Source organism: Panthera onca, chromosome C2, assembly GCF_046562875.1.
Source record: "Panthera onca isolate mPanOnc1 chromosome C2, mPanOnc1 haplotype 2, whole genome shotgun sequence".
Taxonomy (NCBI): Eukaryota; Metazoa; Chordata; class Mammalia; order Carnivora; family Felidae; genus Panthera; species Panthera onca.
Window position 1 is genome coordinate 151,450,924 of NC_138347.1, and position 20,956 is coordinate 151,471,879.

At 44.5% G+C, this 20,956-nt stretch overlaps 1 protein-coding gene and 1 long non-coding RNA gene across 10 annotated transcripts; one reads left to right on the forward strand and one right to left on the reverse strand.

The window, feature by feature from the left end:
* Nucleotides 1-1,192: 1,192 nt before the first annotated feature.
* On the reverse strand, nt 1,193-20,407 carry LOC132682921 (caspase-14-like). Of its 9 annotated transcripts, none has more exons than XM_060638298.3 (8): nt 19,874-20,407; nt 18,279-18,331; nt 16,926-17,075; nt 13,915-14,140; nt 13,324-13,440; nt 6,469-6,567; nt 4,813-4,922; nt 1,193-3,238 (listed from the first exon to the last, which is right to left on the reverse strand). In XM_060638298.3, the coding sequence occupies exons 1-8, from the start codon at nt 20,226-20,228 to the stop codon at nt 3,137-3,139; spliced, it is 1,212 nt and encodes a 403-aa protein (XP_060494281.3). In that variant the 5' UTR covers nt 20,229-20,407; the 3' UTR covers nt 1,193-3,136. The 9 variants fall into 9 exon arrangements, with proteins under 9 accessions (XP_060494281.3, XP_060494284.3, XP_060494277.3 ...); XM_060638294.3 differs by lacking the exon at nt 1,193-3,238 and adding an exon at nt 3,245-4,184; XM_060638300.3 differs by lacking the exons at nt 1,193-3,238; nt 19,874-20,407 and adding exons at nt 3,245-4,184; nt 19,045-19,674.
* Nucleotides 13,447-13,999, forward strand: LOC132682924 (uncharacterized). Its single transcript, XR_009611938.3, has 2 exons — nt 13,447-13,722; nt 13,860-13,999. It is a non-coding gene; the product is annotated as an uncharacterized LOC132682924 (long non-coding RNA).
* Nucleotides 20,408-20,956: the final 549 nt, after the last annotated feature.

Below are 20,956 nucleotides of genomic sequence, written 5' to 3' on the forward strand. Positions count from 1 at the left end.
TGCAAGGACACTGTACTGTAATTATGTTTGGGTGTTTGTCCACAAAATAGTATTTTTCTCACAAAACAACTTTGCTCTTGAGAACTAATCCACGTACGGAAACTCCTTGGTGAGGAAATGAATCAACAAAAGTCCAAAAATGAAGAAGGTACTATAGTAAACCACGGTGGGGAGCCCATGGCCCAAGAGGCACTTGTCAAAGAAAATCTGTAGCGAGCAGCTAAGTGTCCTCCCCACCTTCCAGGGTCCCTGGTCGTCTGCACAAGTTTCTGCAACATTTTTTAACCGTGCCTGTTTTTTTTTTTTTAATGTTTTTTTTTTTTTTTTTTTTTTTTTTCGAGACAGAGAGAGAGAGTGGGGGAGGGAGACACAGAATCCAGAGCAGGCTCCAGGCTCTGAGCTGTTAGCACAGAGCCCTTTGCGGGGCTCAAACTCATGAGCCATGAGATCGTGACCTGAGCCGAAGTTGGATGCTTAACCAACTGAGCCACTCAGGCGCCCCCTCCCCTCCCCCGTGCCCTTTTTGAATAAAACTCTCTCGGAATTTCCTTTGGCAAACTTTTGATCTTGGGCATTCATATTTAAAAAGAGAAAAACTCGGTTTACGTTTTTTTCCAAATGCAAAATTGTGGTAGGGACTGTAGTTTTGGGGGGGATACACTTCATGTGTCATTGGATGGCTAGAGGAGACCCTGTTCTGGTTTACAGCCGAGAGAATACGGAGGACACCAAGTTGGCCCCAGGCTTCAAGTTCATCTTGGGCACCTTCCCACCTCCCTCTCTAACCTGACTTCCTCCTTGACCTGTTTGTCTGGTATCCAGCCATGCTCCAGTCCTCTCCAGGAATCTTACCTGCCGTGGCCTGAGCAATGTTCCAAAATAACTGTTCCCTCCTTTGCCCCAAAGCTCATTCATTCCCTTAGTTAACTGGCATGGGCCTGTTTGTTGAAAGGATTCTGTCTTATAACTTTTCTCTCTCACTTGGCACTTTTTGTCTTGTATTTTCATGCACTGGAATGTATTTCATGCACTGCCGCATTGCTAACTGGGACTCTGAGCTAGTCACTTAACCTGCCTCAGGAAACGAGCTATTGCCTGTGTTAGCTGCTGCCGTCCCCCTGAAATGAGTCCCTGGGCCTGGAGTCCCAGGATTGCACAGGATGCAAAATGAACAGAGAAGGCTCACCTGATGTTCATATTTTATGAACCAAGGTGACGTTTTAATGGTCTATTAAAAAAAAAAAAAACAAAGTCACATATCAAACATCAAAACTCAAAAGTTTTCAAAATTAAATCACACGTATATAGACTTGAAAAATCACATTAACTAAAAAGGACACAATTGTCCCTGAAATGGAGACAGGCCTGGAGATTCCGGGTTGCTTCAGTCATCGTGACCCTCAGTCTTCAGAGCATTTTCACCGAACACCTGTATCCTCATACAGGCCCAATGGTCTCACACAACTTCCAGCTTGAACCTCTAGGATCAGGAATAGCCACACCTGCAGCATATTCATGAACAGTTTATTAAGAGGCCAAAGTTCAGGGAAGTCCAGTGACTGGATGAGTTCTCAGCCGAGCCAAATCTCCTTTTATGATGTGGAAACCAGGGTTTAGTATAGTCCAAAGTTACACGAAAAGTGAGAACACAATCACAATGAAAGCTCATCTTCAGCCCGGAGTTTGTGAACCCTAAGTAAACGCTAGTCTACATACAGTTTTCCTTCTGGTGGGATGGGACCCAAGCCGTACCCTAAAGAATGTGTGGTGTAGAGAAAGCACACAGAACAAAGGACGCTTCAGGCGGAAGGGAGAGAATGAACCATAGTTCATTGTTCAATGAACATAGCCAAGAGCATTCATTCAACATTCATTAACCCACAAGCCTGATTCTGAGAGGGGATGCCTGAGGGGAGGACAAATCATCCCCATGTGGTCAAGACCCAGGACAAACGGGCAGTACGGGCCTGACAGAGAAGGACTTGGAACATTCTCCTAGGGCAATCTGAGTATATTCCGCAGGCAGTGGGGAGTCAGAGGATTATTAACAATGGGATGGGTTTTGTAAAGAGATTTAAGGGAAATGTAGGTTGACTTCCAACTTAGGGAGTTAAAGACGCCACAGGACAACCAGCCAGGTGGGGATGGCTGGAAGGTGGCCAGATGCACAGAGGTAATGAGGCGAGGTCTGACGAATGGACAAAACAATTAAAAGACAGAGACTAGTCATTCACCAAACATTCATCACATCGCTTCTCTATGTCATAAGGCACCGATGGAAGCTGGGATACAGCAATGAATGAGACACACAGCCTCTGCCTCTTGGAGCTTATGACTGAACTGGAGAGAGATTCGTGGCCACTGCACAGTCCTTTAAGTACAGTGGTGCTAAATGCTGCAGAAGAAAAGCACTGGGTCTGTGAGCAGAGCACTCGGAAAGAGCTGACCTAGCATGAGGCCTTGGCGGAAAAACTTTCCCGTGCAAAGGATGCTTGAACCAAACCCGGAGGGGCGGAAAGGACTGGAGTGGAACAGAGCATCCCAGGCAGAGAAAACAGCATTCAGAGGTACCGCGCAGCAAGGGAGAAGCTGGGGAATGGGTGGCGGGTGGAAACACGAGGCATCAAGGGCAACAAAGTACAAACGAAGACCCCCGGGTCAGACTCGAGAATGGCTTATGGAGTCAAAAAGGAGACGAGTCTGGCTGCAGACAACAACATGGGGGAAATCAGGCGAGCCAGGACAGGACTACACAGAGACAGCTCTTGAAGACTAAGCCAAGAAAACGAGGATGAACGCCAGCACCAAAGTAGGAGAGGGTGGAGTGTAATCAGTAAGGGAAGCACATTATAAAAATGGTCCACAAATCGAGCTGGGCTTCCCTGTTTTGGTAACAGCTCAGGAAAGCCCATTTTCAAAAACAGTGATCTTTTCAAAGAAGTCAAATTATTTACAAGCGGCAACTATACATGGCCCAATCTTGGAAAAATACCACGTATTTGCAAAACAAACCGGAGAAGTACAACTGGTGACAGAAATAACCCCAAATGATAACCATCAGAACCGCGCTACAAACGCTCTCTGTTCTTTACACCGTCGGTTATAAAGCAGCCCTTAGTTTTTCATCCTCCCGATGTCAAAAGTACACAGATTTAGTTAAAGTCGATTCCATGACAAGTGACACTTTTATGGGTTCCTCGTGTAGATGAAACTCAGTGTGCACCACTCTGTTATTCACCTGGAAGATTAAAGTACAGACTGTTCAAAAGCCCTGAGCGAAAGCCTTTTAGTCAACCCACGGTGTGAAATGGCAGAATTCTATGCATTTCGGAAAGCAATATGCAAATGGCGGTGGAAGGAGCATGGCCCCCCAAGTGTCTGGAATGCAGCTGTCTGGACTCCAGGGTCCACAGACCTGGGTTTGGTCTCGACTTGCCCCTGGGGATTAGTAGGCAAGGGAACCCGCCGTAAAATGAAAGGGTTGGGTTATGTTATGTCCAAAGCACCCCGTGGCCCTATAATCCCAGGGTTGGTTGTGAGCACATCAGCCACCCTTCCATGTCGCTGGGCCATGAGGGCCTTCAATGCAAAGGCCCCATCATGCTCATTTGTGGATTTTTTTTTTCTTCGCCAGTGTCTACTCAGCAAGCACTTTCAAAATAAAGGGTGTTCGGTAAAGGCTTAATGAACGTCGGTCAGCCAAACAATTTTTCAGCTAGCCTTAGCTACGATGGATTTCCATTACAGTTGGCCAAATCTGTCTTTATTATAACATTGCTGAGAAGCTGACGAGAAACTGTTTTCTCAGAGAAACTGAGCAATAGAAAATACTCGGGCATATGGTCGGAATGAGTGTCAAAATTGTCTGTGGTCCCTCCCTTTCACGTCCCACCCCCACCCAACTCTGACCTCAAATGAGGTGAGAAGGAGTTTGAAGGGCTGTTAAGCATCATATGTAAATTTTTAAAATTAAATCTTTCTATTTTAAAGAAACAAAAATAGTTACCATACCTTGGGCAGGTGTGGAGTAATTCATATGTAATTGTGATTAGGGCATGAACTCTAGAAGCACTCTGCCCAGGCTGGGGTGCCAGCTCGGCCACCGACTCGCCCCCATCTGTCACAGGGGATGTGAATCCCAGGAGGTCCCTGAGGGGTGTTGGAAAGCTTGACTGGATTCGCATCTGGGAAGCGCAGAGAACGGCAACTGGCGTGGAGTGAGCCACGCAATCGATGTTAGCCTCGCTGTTACTGGGCGCTTCTCTGATCTCTTCTCATTAGCTCTCTGTGGGCGTAAACCTCTCAGCATGAGAAGAAAATTTCTCTTCACTCCTGATACGATAAACTACAACAATTGGGCCATTCTCCAAACTAGGGGTCTGTGTGCACATCAACCGCCATTATCGAGCACGTGTTCATTCAGTGAATGTTTACTATGGGCTACAAGCTGGGGAGACAAATGTGAGCTGGGGTCTGTCCTTAGAGATGTCCTAAGGCTCTGCCCTCTCTAGGGGTGCTGAGTCGGGCCAAAGCTGGCTGCAATGGTGGGCTACACAGCAGGCGGGGTCTTTCAAGCTCACCTAATATCCAATGCCCTTCTATTAGCAAGGAACGGAAGGTGTCATTCTGTTTCCCTCGGCAGGTGGCTCAACCCTGTTTTCTGAATGCTACAGTCATTGTAAGTCATGATCAGCCCATCACTTCCAAGCAACTTTTCAGCATCTCTCACATTTTCATGGGTAAAGCCAACCTCATGAAAACGCTCCGATCAAGTACATGAATGAAGCACATGTTCACTTAGAATCTACTTACTTTGGTGAAAAAGTCAGCGATGTGCCACTTATTTCCATGCTGTTTAAAGACCTCAGCCATCGCTTCAATCATCACCGAGCCCGTGCGAGGGTGCCGTAAAGCAACGTGATCTACAAAGTGAAAACATTTCATGTGTTTTCCTCCTCTGGTTGCACCGAACTTTTCTTTTACCCACAGTGAAACCTGTAAAATGGTTTTGAACTGAGAATACGGAAGCATTCTTGTATTAATAGGAGTGGGCCTGGGTCCATAAGAGACACAGACACAAAAAGAGGAAGCACTGAGCCTCCCAGGGGACTCCTGTGACCAACAGCACGTAACCCCTCAAGAGGGCAGTTCTCTTCTATCAATCTTTAAATAAAACTTTTCAAATATTCACAAAAGGAGAAAGCAAAGTTTAACAAACTCCCATATAATCATCCCCCAGATTCAACAGTTATCATTTTGCCATATTTCCTTCATTTATCCCTCCTTTCTATATTTCTTAATGTTTATTTATTTTTGAAGGTGGGGGAAGTGAGAGACAGAGACAGAGACAGAGAGAGAATCTTAAGCAGGCTCGCACTATCAGTGCAGAGCCCAATGTCGGGTTCAAACTCACCAACTATGAGATCATGACCTGAGCTGAAATCAAGAGTCAGATGACCAGCCAACTGAGCCACCCAGGTGCCCCGTCTATTTTTTTTTTTTCTGACTTTTGCTATTGGATCTTAAGCTAAATATCCCCCAAATACATCAGTATAGAATTTATTTTGGGGTCCTCAAAAAAATTTAGTGGAATTGTTTTTATTAGTAGTTAGTAAAAAACATGAAACGTGTCTTTTTTTAGTGTGGAAATTTGATGGGAATATCAAAATCGTACCCTCTGATAATAAATCTAGGTTGGAACAGAAAAAAAACATGGATACACCTTTGCAATCTCAATATAGGCAAAGGTTTCTTAGAACACAAAAAGCATAAGCCACAAAAGAAAAAGATGCTAATTTGGACTTCATTGAAATTAAAAACTTTTGTTTTTTGAAACACGTTATTAAGAAAATGAAAAGCAAGCCACAGTTTGGGAGAAATATTTGCAATACATACCAGGCAAAGAACTTGTATCCAGAATATATAAATAATTCTCAGGGGTGCCTGGGCGGCTCAGTTGGTTAAGCGTCCGACTCTTGGTTTTGGCTCAGGTCATGATCTCACAGTTTGTGAGCTCGAGCCGCACTTTGGGCTCTGTGCTGACAGCACAGAGCCTGCCTGGGATTCTCTCTCTCCCTCTCTCTCTGCCCCTCCTCTGTCTCTCAAAATCAATAAACTTAAAAAAAATTAAAAAGAAAATAATTCTTACAACTTTATAAGAAAACCAACAACCCAATAAAAAATTGGACAACACACATGAACAGACATTTAGCAAAAGAAGATATGTGAGCGGACAACACGTACAGGAAAAGATAATCACTAGGCCTCCAAGAAATGCAAATTAAAACTACAAGGTGATACTATTCTATACCCATCAGACTGTCTAAAATTTAAAAACAGATCAAACCAACTGATAATGAGGATGTGAAGCAACTGGAACTCTCATACGCTGCTGGCGGAAATGTAAACAATACAACCACATTGAAAAATAATTTTCAACTTGGCAGTTTCTTTAAAAGTCAAACACACCTACTATGTGAACCAACCATTCCACTTCTTCGTATTTACCCAAGGAGAACAAAAACATACGCCCAAAGATGTACACACGTGTGTTCACAGCGGCTTCATCTGTAATAAGCAAAACCTAGAAACAACTTAAATGTTCAGTAACAAGTGAATGGCTGAGCGCATTGTGTTAACATTGTGTTATATTCACACAACTAAATACTACTCAGAAATAAAAAGGAATGAGCTACTGATATACAAACGACATGGGTACAACCCGAAACCATTATGCTGAGTGGAAGAAGACAAGAAGGGAGGGAGGGAGGGAGGAAACCTACATGCTATATAGTTCTAGCCATATAAAATTCCAGAAAATATAATCTAATCAGTGGTAACAGAAAACACAACCGTGGTGACTCAGGGATGGGGATGGAGGTAGGGACAGATTCAAACATGACGAAACTTTTTGCGGTGACGGCAATATTTGCTTATCTTGATCATGGTGATGGTGTCATGAACATATACTCCCATCTGTTCGAATGGTACATGTGGAATATGTACAGCTCATACTTCAATTATATCTCCATAAAGTTGTAAACAAATCCACAAAACATATCTGTTTAGTATAGGAACCATACAGCAATTTCAGTATTGTCCCTCTTGGAGTAAATCTGAGTTAGAAACACCACATCACAATGTTTGACAATCCATCCAGTGTTCTTCAAACTGCAGGCTGCGGCCCAATTATCAGCCAACAAATCAATTTAGCATATTGAAACTGTATTTTTTAGGGGCGCCTGGGCAGCTCAGTCAGTTAAGCATCCAACCCTTGATCTCCGCTCAGGTCATGATCTCATGGTTGGGAGTTCAAGCCCCATGGCTCATCCCATGCTTGGGATTCTGTCTCTCCATCTCTCTGCCCCTTCCCCGCTTGTACTTTCTCTCTCTCTCTCTTTCTCAAAATAAATTAATTGATTAATTTAAAAAAATGAAACTGCCTTTTTTGAAAATGGGATAAAATGGGATATAGTAGAAAATATTAAAGTACGTCAATGCAGCAAGGGTAGCTATAATTTATAAAACTAGTGTGTTACATGTGTATTTATACTTTTACATAAATATATGTGATAGACTATAATGAAGTGTAGATTTTATCAATTCTAATATTGAAGTTTTCGCCCCCCCCCCCCAACTTAGGCATCTCTGAAATCTGGATGTGCTATATAATCTCTTCCGTGTCACAGAGTAATTAATTGGTAGCTCCCTGAGGACACAAAATAATGGTATGTCTTACAATCAAGGCATTAGATTTGATGCAACACCATAGCTCTTTCTTCCTGTAGGTTGTGGCAAATAACATTTGAAAGCCTCTAACCTAACATGGTCTGCAACCCCGTGGAGGATGTGCCAGTCAGCAGAGTGAAAATCAGTGTAGCTGCCAAGCATCTTATTAAATGAAAGATTATACATTTCTTGTCACTTTGAAAATAATCAGCTATTGTCGTCCATGGCCACGGGTTCAGTCCTCAGGACAGACTCTAGGCCACAAAAAAATGAGTCTGATGAGTAAAACTGGAGAACTTTAGACTCGGGCTGAAAGCTAGTGAATTTCTGCAGATTTACCAAACAGGGTCAAATTAAAAAGTCATCAAGACCGGATTCCCCCAACATTGCATTAGATGATGACTCTGGCCATAGAACAAGAACTCCAATCACTCACAAGACCGAAAACAAGTAGCCAATGAACACATGAACACCTTATAGCTTCTCTTATATATAGGTGAGATGGCTTGGTCACAGGCCAGGAGGGACAGGCTCTAGAACTCACAGGGGTCAGGTAGCTGGTATAAACTCCAACGGTGAACTAGATGTCGGAAGCCCGAATTTTGTTGAAATCTACTTTCTAAAAGAGGATAACTTTAAAATGTTTTAAATCCATCTTTTTTGCCCTTGATCTTAGCCAAAAGTCAAGCCGTGATTAAATCCATTGTTTGAATAGATAATACATTCAAATGGTTCACAATTCATCTATCAATAGATGAGTAGATAAAAATATAGATGTATATTTATCTTACATGGACACCCATGCACACACACACACACATATGCACAAGAGAATATTACTCAGCCATAAAAAAGAAAGAAATCTTGCCAACATGGACTAGAGGGTATTCTGCTAAGAAAAATAAGCCAGACAGGGAAGACCTGCCATATAATTTCATTTGTATGTGGAATCCAAAAAGCAACAAAAAATGGACTCAAATACAAATGGTTCACAATTCAAATTATAAAAGGAATCCGGCAAAGTCTCCCTCCCGCCTCATCCCACGCCCAAGAAATCAAATTCACGATCTGTGAGATCACAACCTGAGCCACCCAGATGCCCCACAGCTGTCTTATTTTCATTAACTGTTGCATTTGAAACTTCACCATGATGATTCTTTTCAACTGCGGCACAGTATTCTACAGTATGAATATACGACTCCCAGTGGCTTTTAGATTCCTGCCCCTTTATTTGCCCCACTAAGCAACTTCAAAGGAGTGCCCAGAGTAGAGTGCTCGACTCAGCCCCATTCATCACTTTCCTGGTATTAGCACTGAAAAGTCCAGTATCCTGGGAAACCCCTCCATCTCAGGCAAACTGGGACAGTCAGTCATCTTGTCCATGTATATACATGTGCAGGAGATTCCTCTGGGCAGAAGATCCCAAACTTTCTCAGTTCATGGTGCCCTTAGTGTCTCAGTAATTTTTTCACAGCACTCCTAGGCCAAAAGAAATACCTAAGAGATCCATTTACTAAAGTAGTTAGTTCCAAGCTCAATATTAATATCTTAATAGCTGGGGCACCTGGGTGGCTCGGTCAGTTAAGCGACCGACTTTTGATTTCAGCTCAGGTCATGGTCTCACAGTTTGGTGCATGAGATCAGGGAGGGTCTCTCTCTCCCTCTCTCTTTTTTTTCTCTCTCTCTGTCAAAATAAACACTTTTTAAAAAGTTACATGTTATAATGTGAGGGATACAGTAAAAGCAGTACTCAGAGGAGATTATTTGAAAATGCTTATATTTTGGGGACGCCTGGGTGGCTCAGTAGGTTAAGTGTCTGACTTTGGCTCAGGTCATGATCTCACAGTTTGTGAGTTCCAGCCCTGCATAGGCCTCTGTGCTGACTGCTCAGAGCCTGGAGCCTGCTTCAGATCTGTGTCTCCCTCTCTCTCTGCCCCTCCCCTACTTGTGCTCTGTCTCTCAAAAATGAATACATGTTAAAAAAAAATTTTTTTTAATGCTTATTTTTTGAAAGGAGAGAAAATAATGAGCCAAGTATCTAACCAAAATAGTTGGGAAAAGAAGAGTAGAAGAAACCCCCAAATGAAGAAAAATGGAAATTTTAATGAAAATTTATGAAATCAAAATTAACGAAATCAAAAACCTATACTAGAGAGAATGAACAAAACCAGAAATAGGTTCTTTTTTTTTTTTTTTTTTTTTTTTTTTTTGAGAGAGAGAGAGGGCATAAGTGAGCAAGGGGCAGAGAGAGAGAGTGAGATTGAGAAAATCCCACGAGGGGCAGAGAGAGAAGAAGAGAGAGAGAGAGAGAAAGAGAGAATTCCACTCAGGCTCCGAGCTGTCAGCACAGAGCCCGACTCAGGGCTCGAACTCACAAACCGTGAGATCATGACCTGAGCCGAAGTAGGATGCTTAACCAGATGCTAAGCCCGGCACCCCTAAAAATAGGTTCTTAATGAAACCACTGGCAAGACTGATCAAGATTAAAAGAAGGAAGCCACAAATATTAGAGATAAAAGGAGCATTACTATAGACTTACTGGACATTTCACGTGATTAAAGATACAACGAATCCTATGCCAAGAAATAATTTTTTGTTTTTCTCCCACGGAGAAAACAGTTTTCCTAGCAGTACATATTGAACAGCCCATTTTTTCAACACTAATTGGTGATGGCTTGTCACATACCTAGTTGTCCTGCATATCTGGTTCTGCGTGTACATTCTCTATTCTATTCTAGTGGTCTGTGTATACATAGAATTTTTATTATTGTTATATACTAAGTATTCTTTTTTTTACTGTTGATTTATTTTTGACAGAGACATAGAGACAACAAGCAGGAAGGGACAGAGAGGGAGACACAGAATCCAAAGCAGACTCCAGGCTCTGAGCTGTCAGCACAGAGCCCGATGCGGGGCTCGAACTCACAAACTGTGAGATCATGACCTGAGCCGAAGTCGGATGCTCAACAGACTGAGCCACCCAGGCGTCCCTATATCCTAAGTATTCTTATGTCACAACACAAGTTCTCTCAAATATCTGCATAGGTCCCTCTCTCATGTCCCTCAAATGTCCACACAACAATCAGCTGCTCCATGGGGACATCTCTACACATCTCTTTTTTTTTTTTTTTTTTTTAATTTTTTTTAACGTTTATTTATTTTTGAGACAGAGTGAGACAGAGCATGAACGGGGGAGGGGCAGAGAGAGAGGGAGACACAGAATCGGAAGCAGGCTCCAGGCTCTGAGCCATCAGCCCAGAGCCCGACGCGGGGCTCGAACTCACGGACCGTGAGATCGTGACCTGGGCCGAAGTCGGACGTCTAACCGACTGAGCCACCCAGGCGCCCCTACACATCTCTTTTTTAAAACGGCCATCTCCACTCCTCTCCCTCGACACTCCCTATAACCCTCATCCCTGCATTATTTTTCTCCATAGCACTTATCAGCATTTAACATATTTTATTGTATTTTATTTTTTTATTTTATTTTATTTTATTTTATTTTATTTTATTTTATTTTATTTTATTTATTTTTGGTAAAGATTTCACTGAAAGGGAACCATCCCATAGCAAAGTGTGCAAAGCCTTAGGGGTACAGAATAGCTCCATAAACTTTCATAAAGTGAACACACCCCATAACTAGAACCATCTAGAAACAAGATGATGCCAGCATTCCAGAAGTCCCCTCCTTGCCCCCTCTGGTCATTACCACCCCCCACACTCTGCAGCCCTGAGGGCAAGCAGTATCCTGACTTCTGGCACCACAGATTAGTTTTGCCTGTTTCAGAGCTTTATATAAATGGGATCGTAAAGTAGCACAACATATAGTTTCTCTCTGTGTTTCTCGTCTGTCTCCCCCACTAGCGCAGAAGCTCCGTGGAGGCAGAGAGTTTTAGTTCTTCTGTTCAATACTGAGTCTCTAGCCCTTAAATGTATATACAGTCCAGCAGTCATAAAACTCATTCGTTCCATAAAACTGGAGCATGAGGTTTCTCGCCTTGACCCTGAACTGTTCCATAATAATTCTGCGGTTAGTTTATATCAGGAGCTCATTTCCTTTCATCGCTGACTGGTAGTCCACGTGTGGCACACCAGGATTTGTTTATTCGCTCACCTGTTGATGGTCACTTGGGTTGTTTTCAGTCTTTGGCTATTTCAAATCAAGCTGCTATGAACTTTTGTGTGCCAGTCTCTGTGAGGCCACATGCGTTCATCTCTCTTGGAGAAACAACCAAGGAGTGAGATCTTTCGTCTAACCCTAGTGGGGAAGTTTCTCGCATCTTACCACGAAGGATGGTTTCATTTTAAGTGGTGGCCCTTAGTTTCCTTTGCTTGCATTTCTTCACTCACATTTTATATCAAATTCCACATAGAGAGGGAATATATATATATATATATATATATATATATTTGCAAGCTACTTTAATCCTCTTTTCAAGTCAAGATAAAGCAGTGCCTGGGTGGCTCAGGCAGGTAAGCGTCCAACTTCAGCTTGGGTCATGATCTCGCAGTTCATGAGTTCGAGCCCCATTATCGGGCTCTGTGCTGACAGCTCAGGGCCTGGAGCCTGCTTCAGATTCTGCATCGCCCTCTCTCTCTGCCCCTCTCCTACTCGCATGTGCTCTCGCTCTCTCTAAATAAACCAACAAACATTTTGTTTTTAAATAAAAATAAGCCTAAAAAAAAAAAAAAAAAACCTAAAGAAATGTCCTGGACCCCTTAATTCTATCTCTCCAACATTTTTGTTTCCCTTCACAAGTGAATCAAGTCCACCCTCGCATACACAGATTCTTTTGGACTTTAACTTATTATCAATAATAGTATTAGTAACAATGATGATAATATTATTAGCAGAATATATTAGTAATAATAGTATCTAATTTCTTTTTTTTTTTTGTATTCACTATGCCATTAATTATGATAAGCACATCTGCTTTATAGAATTCAATTTATGTAACATCCCAAAGACATAAGTGAATTCTATCATTCCCGTTTTACATGAAGAAACTAACATAGCTAGCAATTAAAACATACTGAAGGTCTCAAATATACTAAGTGGCAGAACTAGCTTTTGGGCCAAGATCTTTTTCACAGAAGAGCCAACCATCTCATTCACCATGCAATACTTTGCTCGGGGGCCTGTGCATTCCTGGAAGAATGATCTGCTTCTTTTGTTTAGAGATGCCAACCTGCCATCTCTAAAAGTGGGAACATTTGTAAACGGAGATGGAGAGGTTAACAAAAAATTCTCCTTCTAGATGTCAATTTGTAAGGCACAAATAATTTAAGGGAGGCCTGGGTGGCTCAGTTGGTTAAGCATCCAACTTCAGCTCAGGTCATGATCTCACGGTCTGTGAATTCGAGCCTCACGTCGGGCCCTGTGTGGACAGCTGGGAGCCTGGAGCCTGCTTCCGATTCTGTGTCTCCTTCTCTCTCTGCCCCTCCCCAACTCACACACACTCTCTCTCTCTCTCTTAAAAAAAAAAAAAAAAAAAAAAATTAATTAAAAAAAAAAAGATTCTGAGAATCATCACGAATAACTTAAACCTTCTGGAAAAAAGTGTGTGTCACTGGCATCTACCCTCACTGTCTCACCTGCCTGGGTAGGATAGATGATGAAGTAATCACTGAACGTGGGCAGCCTCCTCTTCTCAGATACGTCATCAGACTCCATGGGTTCATCGTCTGTCTCAACACCATTATCTCTTTTCTCTATTTTTTGGAAAACAAAAATACACACTACAGTAATGCGCCATTGACACCAGGAACCCTTAATCAACGTCCCAACAAGCTTGCACCTCCAGAAGAGGGAGGAATAGCCACAGAAGCTACGGAAGTCGGATATTGGCCCGGCAGGTCGCCAGGCATCACATGGACGGCGGGATGGCCCTTGGGAACTGCACACATATCTCTCAGATCTGAGGCTCCCTGGCCTACCCCATGATGTGAGTGACTGGGACCATTCCTCAGCCAGAGTTAATGATTCCATCCCAGGTAAGTGTCCCTTCTGTCCCTTCCTCCCAGCCCAAAGTCTCTAGTACCCCACACAACTAAAGTCACATCAGCCGAGGGGCCTCTGATCATAAACAAACAAACAAATAAATATTTGTAACTGCTTTTTCTTTTCTCAGTCATCCATATGAGAATGCCCTAGACACAGGACTGGACCAAGAAGTCTCCACTCACCTCCTCTGCAGGCCTGGATTATAAAGATCTTTGGTTTCTCTTGAAGTGCCGGACAATTTTTATTATTAAACATTTCAAAAATGTCCTCCAGGCTGACTCTCTCACCATCTTTCATCTTAATAAAGCCTTTCTCCCCGTGGGACATAAGAGTAACAAGGCAACAGCCAACATCATCCTTAATTTCATTGAGTCCATCCCGAAATGATGATATTTTCCCAAGTAACTCCTGTAAAATAGGATCACATATTCAAAATAACTGGAGGGAAGTAAAATCAGAAATGCTGGAGATGGTTCTTTTCAGTAGGCAATCCGAGGATATGACAAATATGAAAATAACTACATCTCAGGCAGGGTTCGTATGAGGTAAATATCAGTTCCTGAACTTGTCCCTTCCCTTTTGGCTGCTCTCAGAATTCCCGTAATCTCTGTTTGTGCCATTGGTTCTTGTTTAACAGAATTAGGGCATTTCTGATTCTCTACTGCAAAAAAACACAACAAAATGATAGCTCCCCAAAGGGTTAGTGTATGTAAATTTTATATTATTAACTTATTTTAACATATAAAGTTATTGTTTTCTAAAATTAATGCCCTCAATAAGCTAGAAATGGAAGGGGATGGAGGGATCTGCCAGTAATATACACCTGCCAGGACCTATGGAGAGGCCTCATCAGAATCGAGCCCCCTAGAGAGAAACGCAAGACGGGAGTGGCGGGAGTGGCGGCCATCACTGCTCCCGTAAACCTTGTAGCCAAGATTCTAGTCCCTTCAATAAAGCATGTAAAAGTGAAATGAAGTCTAAATACGGTAAACAAAGAGCCAAAACTCATTTTTTACACATATCATGACTTTCTAGAAATACGAAATAATCAACCAAGTAACTACTGGAACCAGAGGCCAGTGAGCTGACTGGATACAAGATTAACTCACAAAGATCAAAGATCCGCTCCCCCCACCCACCCACTCCGGTTACCTGGCAACAATCTTTTAAACCCCATAACAGAAAAGGGGGTCCCATTCACGGTCACACCCAAACTAGGACAATACCTAGGAATAAACCTAAATGAAGAAAGGATAAAGCTTTGGGGAAGAGGCGACAATGAACCATGACATGCCCACGCTTCTCTTAATACTATTTATTTGCTGATTCACTCCAAATGAATCTCAATTCAATGTCAAGGCAATCAAAATCCCAAAGGGTTTCGGTGGAAATTAACCAGATTATTCTCCAGGTCACAGAGGACAGACAATCCTCAAGAAGAGCCAAGCATATTCATAAGAAAAAGAGAGAGAGACAGAGAGAGAGAGAGAGAGAGGAGGGATAGCCCTATCAGGCATCAAAATATCCCTAAAAATCATGGTGAATGAAACAGGGAGATACTGGCTTAGGTATAAACAAATATATGAATGGAATATTTTAGATTCTAGAAACCAATCGAATTATATATGGGAATTTATTTCACAATAAAGGCAGAGTTTTAAGTATGTGGGGGAAGGACACATTATTCAATAAATGTTGAGACAACAGACTATCCATCTGGACATAAGGTGAGGCTTCCAACTTCACACTGTTCCAAAAATAAGATTCCAGAGTAGAAAGGAAAACCTTAAGCTATGCAAATATTAGAGAAAAATAATTTAAGCATTTTCTAAGTTGGGAAGGCATGGGGTTTAATCAAGACACAAACAACAAGAAGCTGACAAGAAAGACTGACAAGTTTACTCACAAAAAAAAGACTTCCATATGACTTAGGACAACAAAAAATCAAGTCACAGGGTAAGAGAAACATATTTGCAGTACGTTTTGTAAATGAATAATATCCAGGAAAATAACTATAAGAACAAGAAAAAGACCACCCAGTTGGAGAAAGGGCAAAGGAAGACAGAACAGATAATTTACAGAAGGAAAAAATGGCCAAAGGATGTTTAACCAAACTAAGAATCGGAAAAACGAAACTCCGAACAATGAAATACTTTTGCCAGTGACATTGCTAAATATTTATAAACGTTGCCAGGATCCAGGAACAGTAACCACTTAAGACCCTGAGGAGCATAAACTAAAAGAACATTGGCAGTTTCTGCCATTTGAATGAAAAGGACAGGATTAAAAACCATGCAAAATGAAGAGATTCTGGTCCAATCCTTGGGGAAAGGACATTTGGGGCCAGAAAATTCTTTGCTGTGGGGGCTGTTCTGGGCATTGTAGCACCCTCCAGTTGTGACAACCAGAGATGGCTCCAGATACGGCCAAATGAGGGGGACAAGTCACCCTCAGATGAGAACCAGATTTAAGGGAGCAACTAGCAAGGGACAGGATTCCAGCCGAGGCAGCCTGTGTGGCATCCACAACCCCATGCTATGCTGTTCCTTGACATTCATTAGCAGTGACTCCTGGGATCTAAGAAGGGCTTTCCTATGTTACTGTCCCTAAATAAGGGCAGGTCTGAGTCATGTCTCAGCTAAGGTCAAAGAGATCAAATGGAGTTCCCACCATCCTCTTCCACCTTATTTTTTTCAGTACAATCTAGTTAAGTCACAACGCAATTCTGCCCAGTGCTATCGGCTCCCTCCCCACGCTTCTCCCAGGGTTCCAAGTGAGTCCCACAAAGGCTCATGCTGCTGGAATCCCTCTGGCCTGCCTTCTGATGACCTCTCAAAGGAGTTTCCTTGGTCTTTCCTGCTCCTAAATGCTCTGGAACTTGCCTACTCCAGACTCCGCCTTGTCCTTGGCCCCCTTGCCCATCTTGCCAAGGATGCCTTCTGGGGTTCCCTTCCCTCTTCAACTGCAGGGCCCTAGCCAAGACTGGAGCCCAAGAGGTCCCTGCCTGACTGGAAGGGGAGGTAGGGTATCGCACACGTAAAATTACAAAAGCATCCAGAGTTTTATCAGGACACACATGTCATTGAGCAGCAGGTAGGTCCTGATTCTTACCAGGTGTTAAAACTCAATTTTTTAAAAAAGAAAGGAAAATTGGAAGATCCAAGTTAGGTTCCTCATTGTTTTTTATTTTTACCATTTTGTTGGGATCGATGCACGAAGTATGCTCAAACTGGCACTGGCCAAGCCATTCGGTCATTAGCATGACGTCCCGGTGAGCCCCGGGTCTGTTCTTCTCCACACACATGAGGAAAGCCTTCCGCTTGCCACTCAGGTCATAACAGTCCTATTTTCCAGGAAAGCCAACAATAATTAAACCAAACCAAACTCAGAAATCCAAATGTGTCATAGATACAAAATAATGAGTTTCTCTAGGGATCGATGGTGAGGTTTCCCAGTTTGGATCAGGGATGCAACACTGATTGTCTCTCTTATTAGTTATGGAACGGGGGTGGGGGGAGTCATGACTTGATTTATAATCCTTTCAAATATCTTCCTCAGACTAGGACTAATAGGCCAATCTCAGTTTTAAATTCCTACGTATAGCTAGAGTATCAGTTTAAGGAAATATGGCGGACAGAGGAAACGGTAAATGACCACATAAGGCTGCAATCATCAAAATCCAGAATGTGGGACATTCTACAGACAACTTGGTTTCTTTAATAGATAAATAACAAGAAAAAAGGCTAAAGAAAGAAGAAGCATCCTAAGTTAAGAGTCTCAAGGCACAAAGCAAACAACTGTAATTGTGTAGGCCCTGTATGAATCTGTATCCTGATTCAAACCACTCCCCTGCAAAAGACATAGGAACGAGTCAAGGATATCTGAATGCTAACCGCCTCTTTGTAAACATTAAGGAAGTTGCTTTTAGGTAGAATAATGGTATTGTGGTTATGTTTTGCAGAACCTCTTTCTCCTGCTAAAGATTCAGAGATCCACACGAAAGTGTCCGTAGATGAAAGGGACATGATTATCTGGATTTGCTTCAAAATAATGGGAGCGGGAACAGACAAAACAAGATTGGCTCTATGTTTCTAATTTGCTGAAGCAGGGTCATAAGTACGTTGGGCTGGAGTTGGGGAGATTCGTTTTTCTATCCCACTTTACTATTTGTTCAAAATTTCCGTAGTAAAACTTAAAAAAACCAAACGCTAGAACCAGCAATGTACGTAGTCGTCCAAGGCCATACAGCCAGGCATTGAACTTCCATTGAAGTTGCCTCACTTTTCTTGACTTGTCAAACAGAAATAAGAGCAGTTCCTACCTTGTTTGGTTAATGCACGCACAGTGGTTTTAACTGGCTCAAGTTTATCTTCCACTCTCATAACAAAAAGCAGTGAGATATGACCACTTGAGAAAACCATACAGATAGTCTTTAACCAACAAGAACAGCACACAAAAAAATGTTAAAATGGCAGTTCAAGCGGCTAAATAAATACCATCTTTCCTAACCAGTGTGCAGTGCTGGAGTGAGAGCAAAAATATTTACCAGTTCGCCATCCACGCAGTCATAGCTCCTCTTTAGAATCTTTCTTGGAATCTCTGCATGAATTTTCATGAAAAGAGAATAAAACAGAAAAAACACATTATTATTTTCCCATTTTTTAAGTTTTAATCAAGATCCACTGTCATCCCTGTTAACAGGAAGCTCCTCCCAAGGAATTCTGTTGCCTCTTACGTTTTGGGGGTCCAGCAGGCTTCAACCTCGCTTTAGAACAGGTTCCCTGGATTATGAACACCTTCCTGCAAACTCATGAGGCTGGAAACTTAAAACAGGCTTCCCGGAGGCCACAGTGGGATACAAGGGCAGGAAGAGCCAGGCCAGAGATAAAAAGGGACAAGGTCTAACTGACATATTACTGCACATGTACTTCCTGGAGAGGAGATTAAGACATCAATAAAGGGAAAATTGAAGTAAAGGAACTAGGCATTAAAAAAAAAAAAATAGCATAATCTCTTAGCATTTAATTCCAACATGTATTGGGTGCCTCCAGTGTAGAGCCATAATATTGTGTAGGTTGGATGACTCTGGAAAAAAAAGCCCACTTTGCCAACAGTCTAAAGAGGTGATAGCAGAAGTGGTACATGACCAACGAACCTGGGAGGAGGGACGACACAAATGCTTTGTAGGTGCAGTGAAAGCAGGGAGAGTCAAGGCTCCACAGGGCCAGTATTCTGCCTGTCGGCCATGTGTGGTGGGCCATTACAGTTGTGATGCATTACAAATCTAAACAAAATCAGCGACAGTAACACACCTAGAAGCTCAATCAGATCATAGGCATGCCGATGGCAGAGGTCACCGACGGCACATTTTACTGCTATCTCAATGGCTCCCATGTAAGTGCTGCTTCCTCTCTCTCCTCTCTCTCACATACACATTATGTACACACCCGTTTATCAAATCGGGCCGGTGGGGGGGAGCCCCACCTCCCTCAACCTGCTCCATACTACATTTCTTGATCATAAGCCACATCGTCCCAGATTGACGGCAAATGGCCTCATGGTGTGCAAGAAGAGCCACCCCTTCCATAAATACACCCCCTGGAGGTGTGACAGTGGGGTTTCCAACACTGGGCTTCTCACTGCATCATTTGGAAACCTCCCACATCATAATCTCTTGAAGGGAGTCGTTAACGAAGCATCTCAGGCCTGCCGCTGAGTCGATCTGCTCTTTGAGCCGACCCCCAAAATGTGCTCGTAAACCCTGATGGCCGCTCTTCGACGGATCACTCGGATTCCGCGCCTGGGGATGGCGATCCTACGGGCTGCTTCACCCAAGGTTCCCACCTCCCACCGCGCGTCACCTGGGTCCTAGGGCACCCGCCAGCCCCTGGCTCCGCTAGCCTCCGCCCCGCGGGCTGCCCGGGAACCCGCCCCCAGCCCCGGCAGCCCCCCGATCACCCGGACCTCTCCCCCCCTGCCCGGCTGTCCCCACTCTCACCCAGGCTCCGCCCCTCCGCCGGCCCGCCGGCCGCGCACCCGGGCCCCGCCCCCTAACCCGGCCGCCACCACCCCGCCCCCCCATCCCGGCCGCCGATCCGGGCCCAGCCCCCAGCCCCGGCTCGCGGCAGCGCCCCCGCTCACCCCGGCGGTCGTCGTCTTCCGCGCTCTGCCAGCGCGGCAGCAGGTCGGCGCGGCGCAGCTGCTGCAGCACCTTGACGAGAACGCGCGACACGGCGGGCAGGTAGTAGTGCTGGACCAGGAGACGGGCCAGCCCCGCCTTGCTGTCGCCCTCCAGCTCCAGCCGCACGGGGCTCACGCGCGGCCGCTCGTCCACGGTCTTGAGGAGGACGCGGAAGTGGCTCAGCTCCCGCGGGGACAGCAGGTCCAGCGTCTCTTGCACGCGGCTCTGCAGCTCCTCCACGGTCGGCGTGATCTTCGGAGGCGCCTGGCGGCCGTCGGACCCCCAGCGCCAGCCGCTCCCAAGGCTCGTCGCCATGGCCACCCAAAGATGCTGCAGCGCCCGGGCCGGAGGGGCCAACCGCCGAGGTCTCAGCCCCGCGGGCCGCGCACGCCTCCCGTTTCTGCCTTTGTTTTGTAAAACGGAGGCGTTTCCGCTCGTCTTAGCTACGGCCGGGCGGGCTGGCGGCGGCGACCTGGAGATCCCGCCAGGCTTCCTCTGCGGCCCCGCCCCTGCCTCGAAGCCCCGCCCCCACCCGCCCGTTCCCGCTTAACCCTCGGAGCCCGGGTAGGGAGAGCTTGGTGGCGGCGGCTCCTCCGTGGGTCTCCGCCGTGGCTGCGCGTTAGGGTCACCTGGCTAACTAACTCCTCGAGCTCAGGCCACAGTCCCGGCTGATTACATTCGGATTTCTGGGTGGCAGACCCAGGCATCAGCCGTTTTGAAGCTCTTCAGGTGAGGGGCGCCTGGGTGGCTCAGTCGGTTGAGCGTCAGACTTCGGCTCAGGTCACGATCTCGCGGTCGTGAGTTCCAGCCCCGCGTCGGGCTCTGGGCTGATGGCTCGGAGCCTGGAGCCTGCTTCTGATCCTGTGGCCCCCCCCCCCTCCGCCCCACCCCTGCCTGTGCTCTGTCTCTGTCTTTCAAAAATGAATAAACATTAAAAAAACATTTAAAAGCTCTTCCGGTGATTCCAATGTGCAGCCTAGTTTGATCCGGAGTGTTTATCAGCTACCGAAACCACTGGCTCCACTTGGACGCTGAAATAGGAC

Excerpts from the sequence above, each read along its gene's own strand:
- LOC132682921 (XM_060638294.3), bottom strand. The coding sequence starts at position 20,228 with ATGGCGACGAGCCTTGGGAGCGGCTGGCGCTGGGGGTCCGACGGCCGC. Across the intron at positions 18,332-19,873 it reads GGAAGACGACGACCGCCGGG|AGATTCCAAGAAAGATTCTA; the intron begins GTGAGCGGGGGC and ends AAATTCATGCAG. Across the intron at positions 4,923-6,468 it reads ATGGTTGGTTCACATAGTAG|ATCACGTTGCTTTACGGCAC; the intron begins GTGTGTTTGACT and ends TTCACTTTGTAG.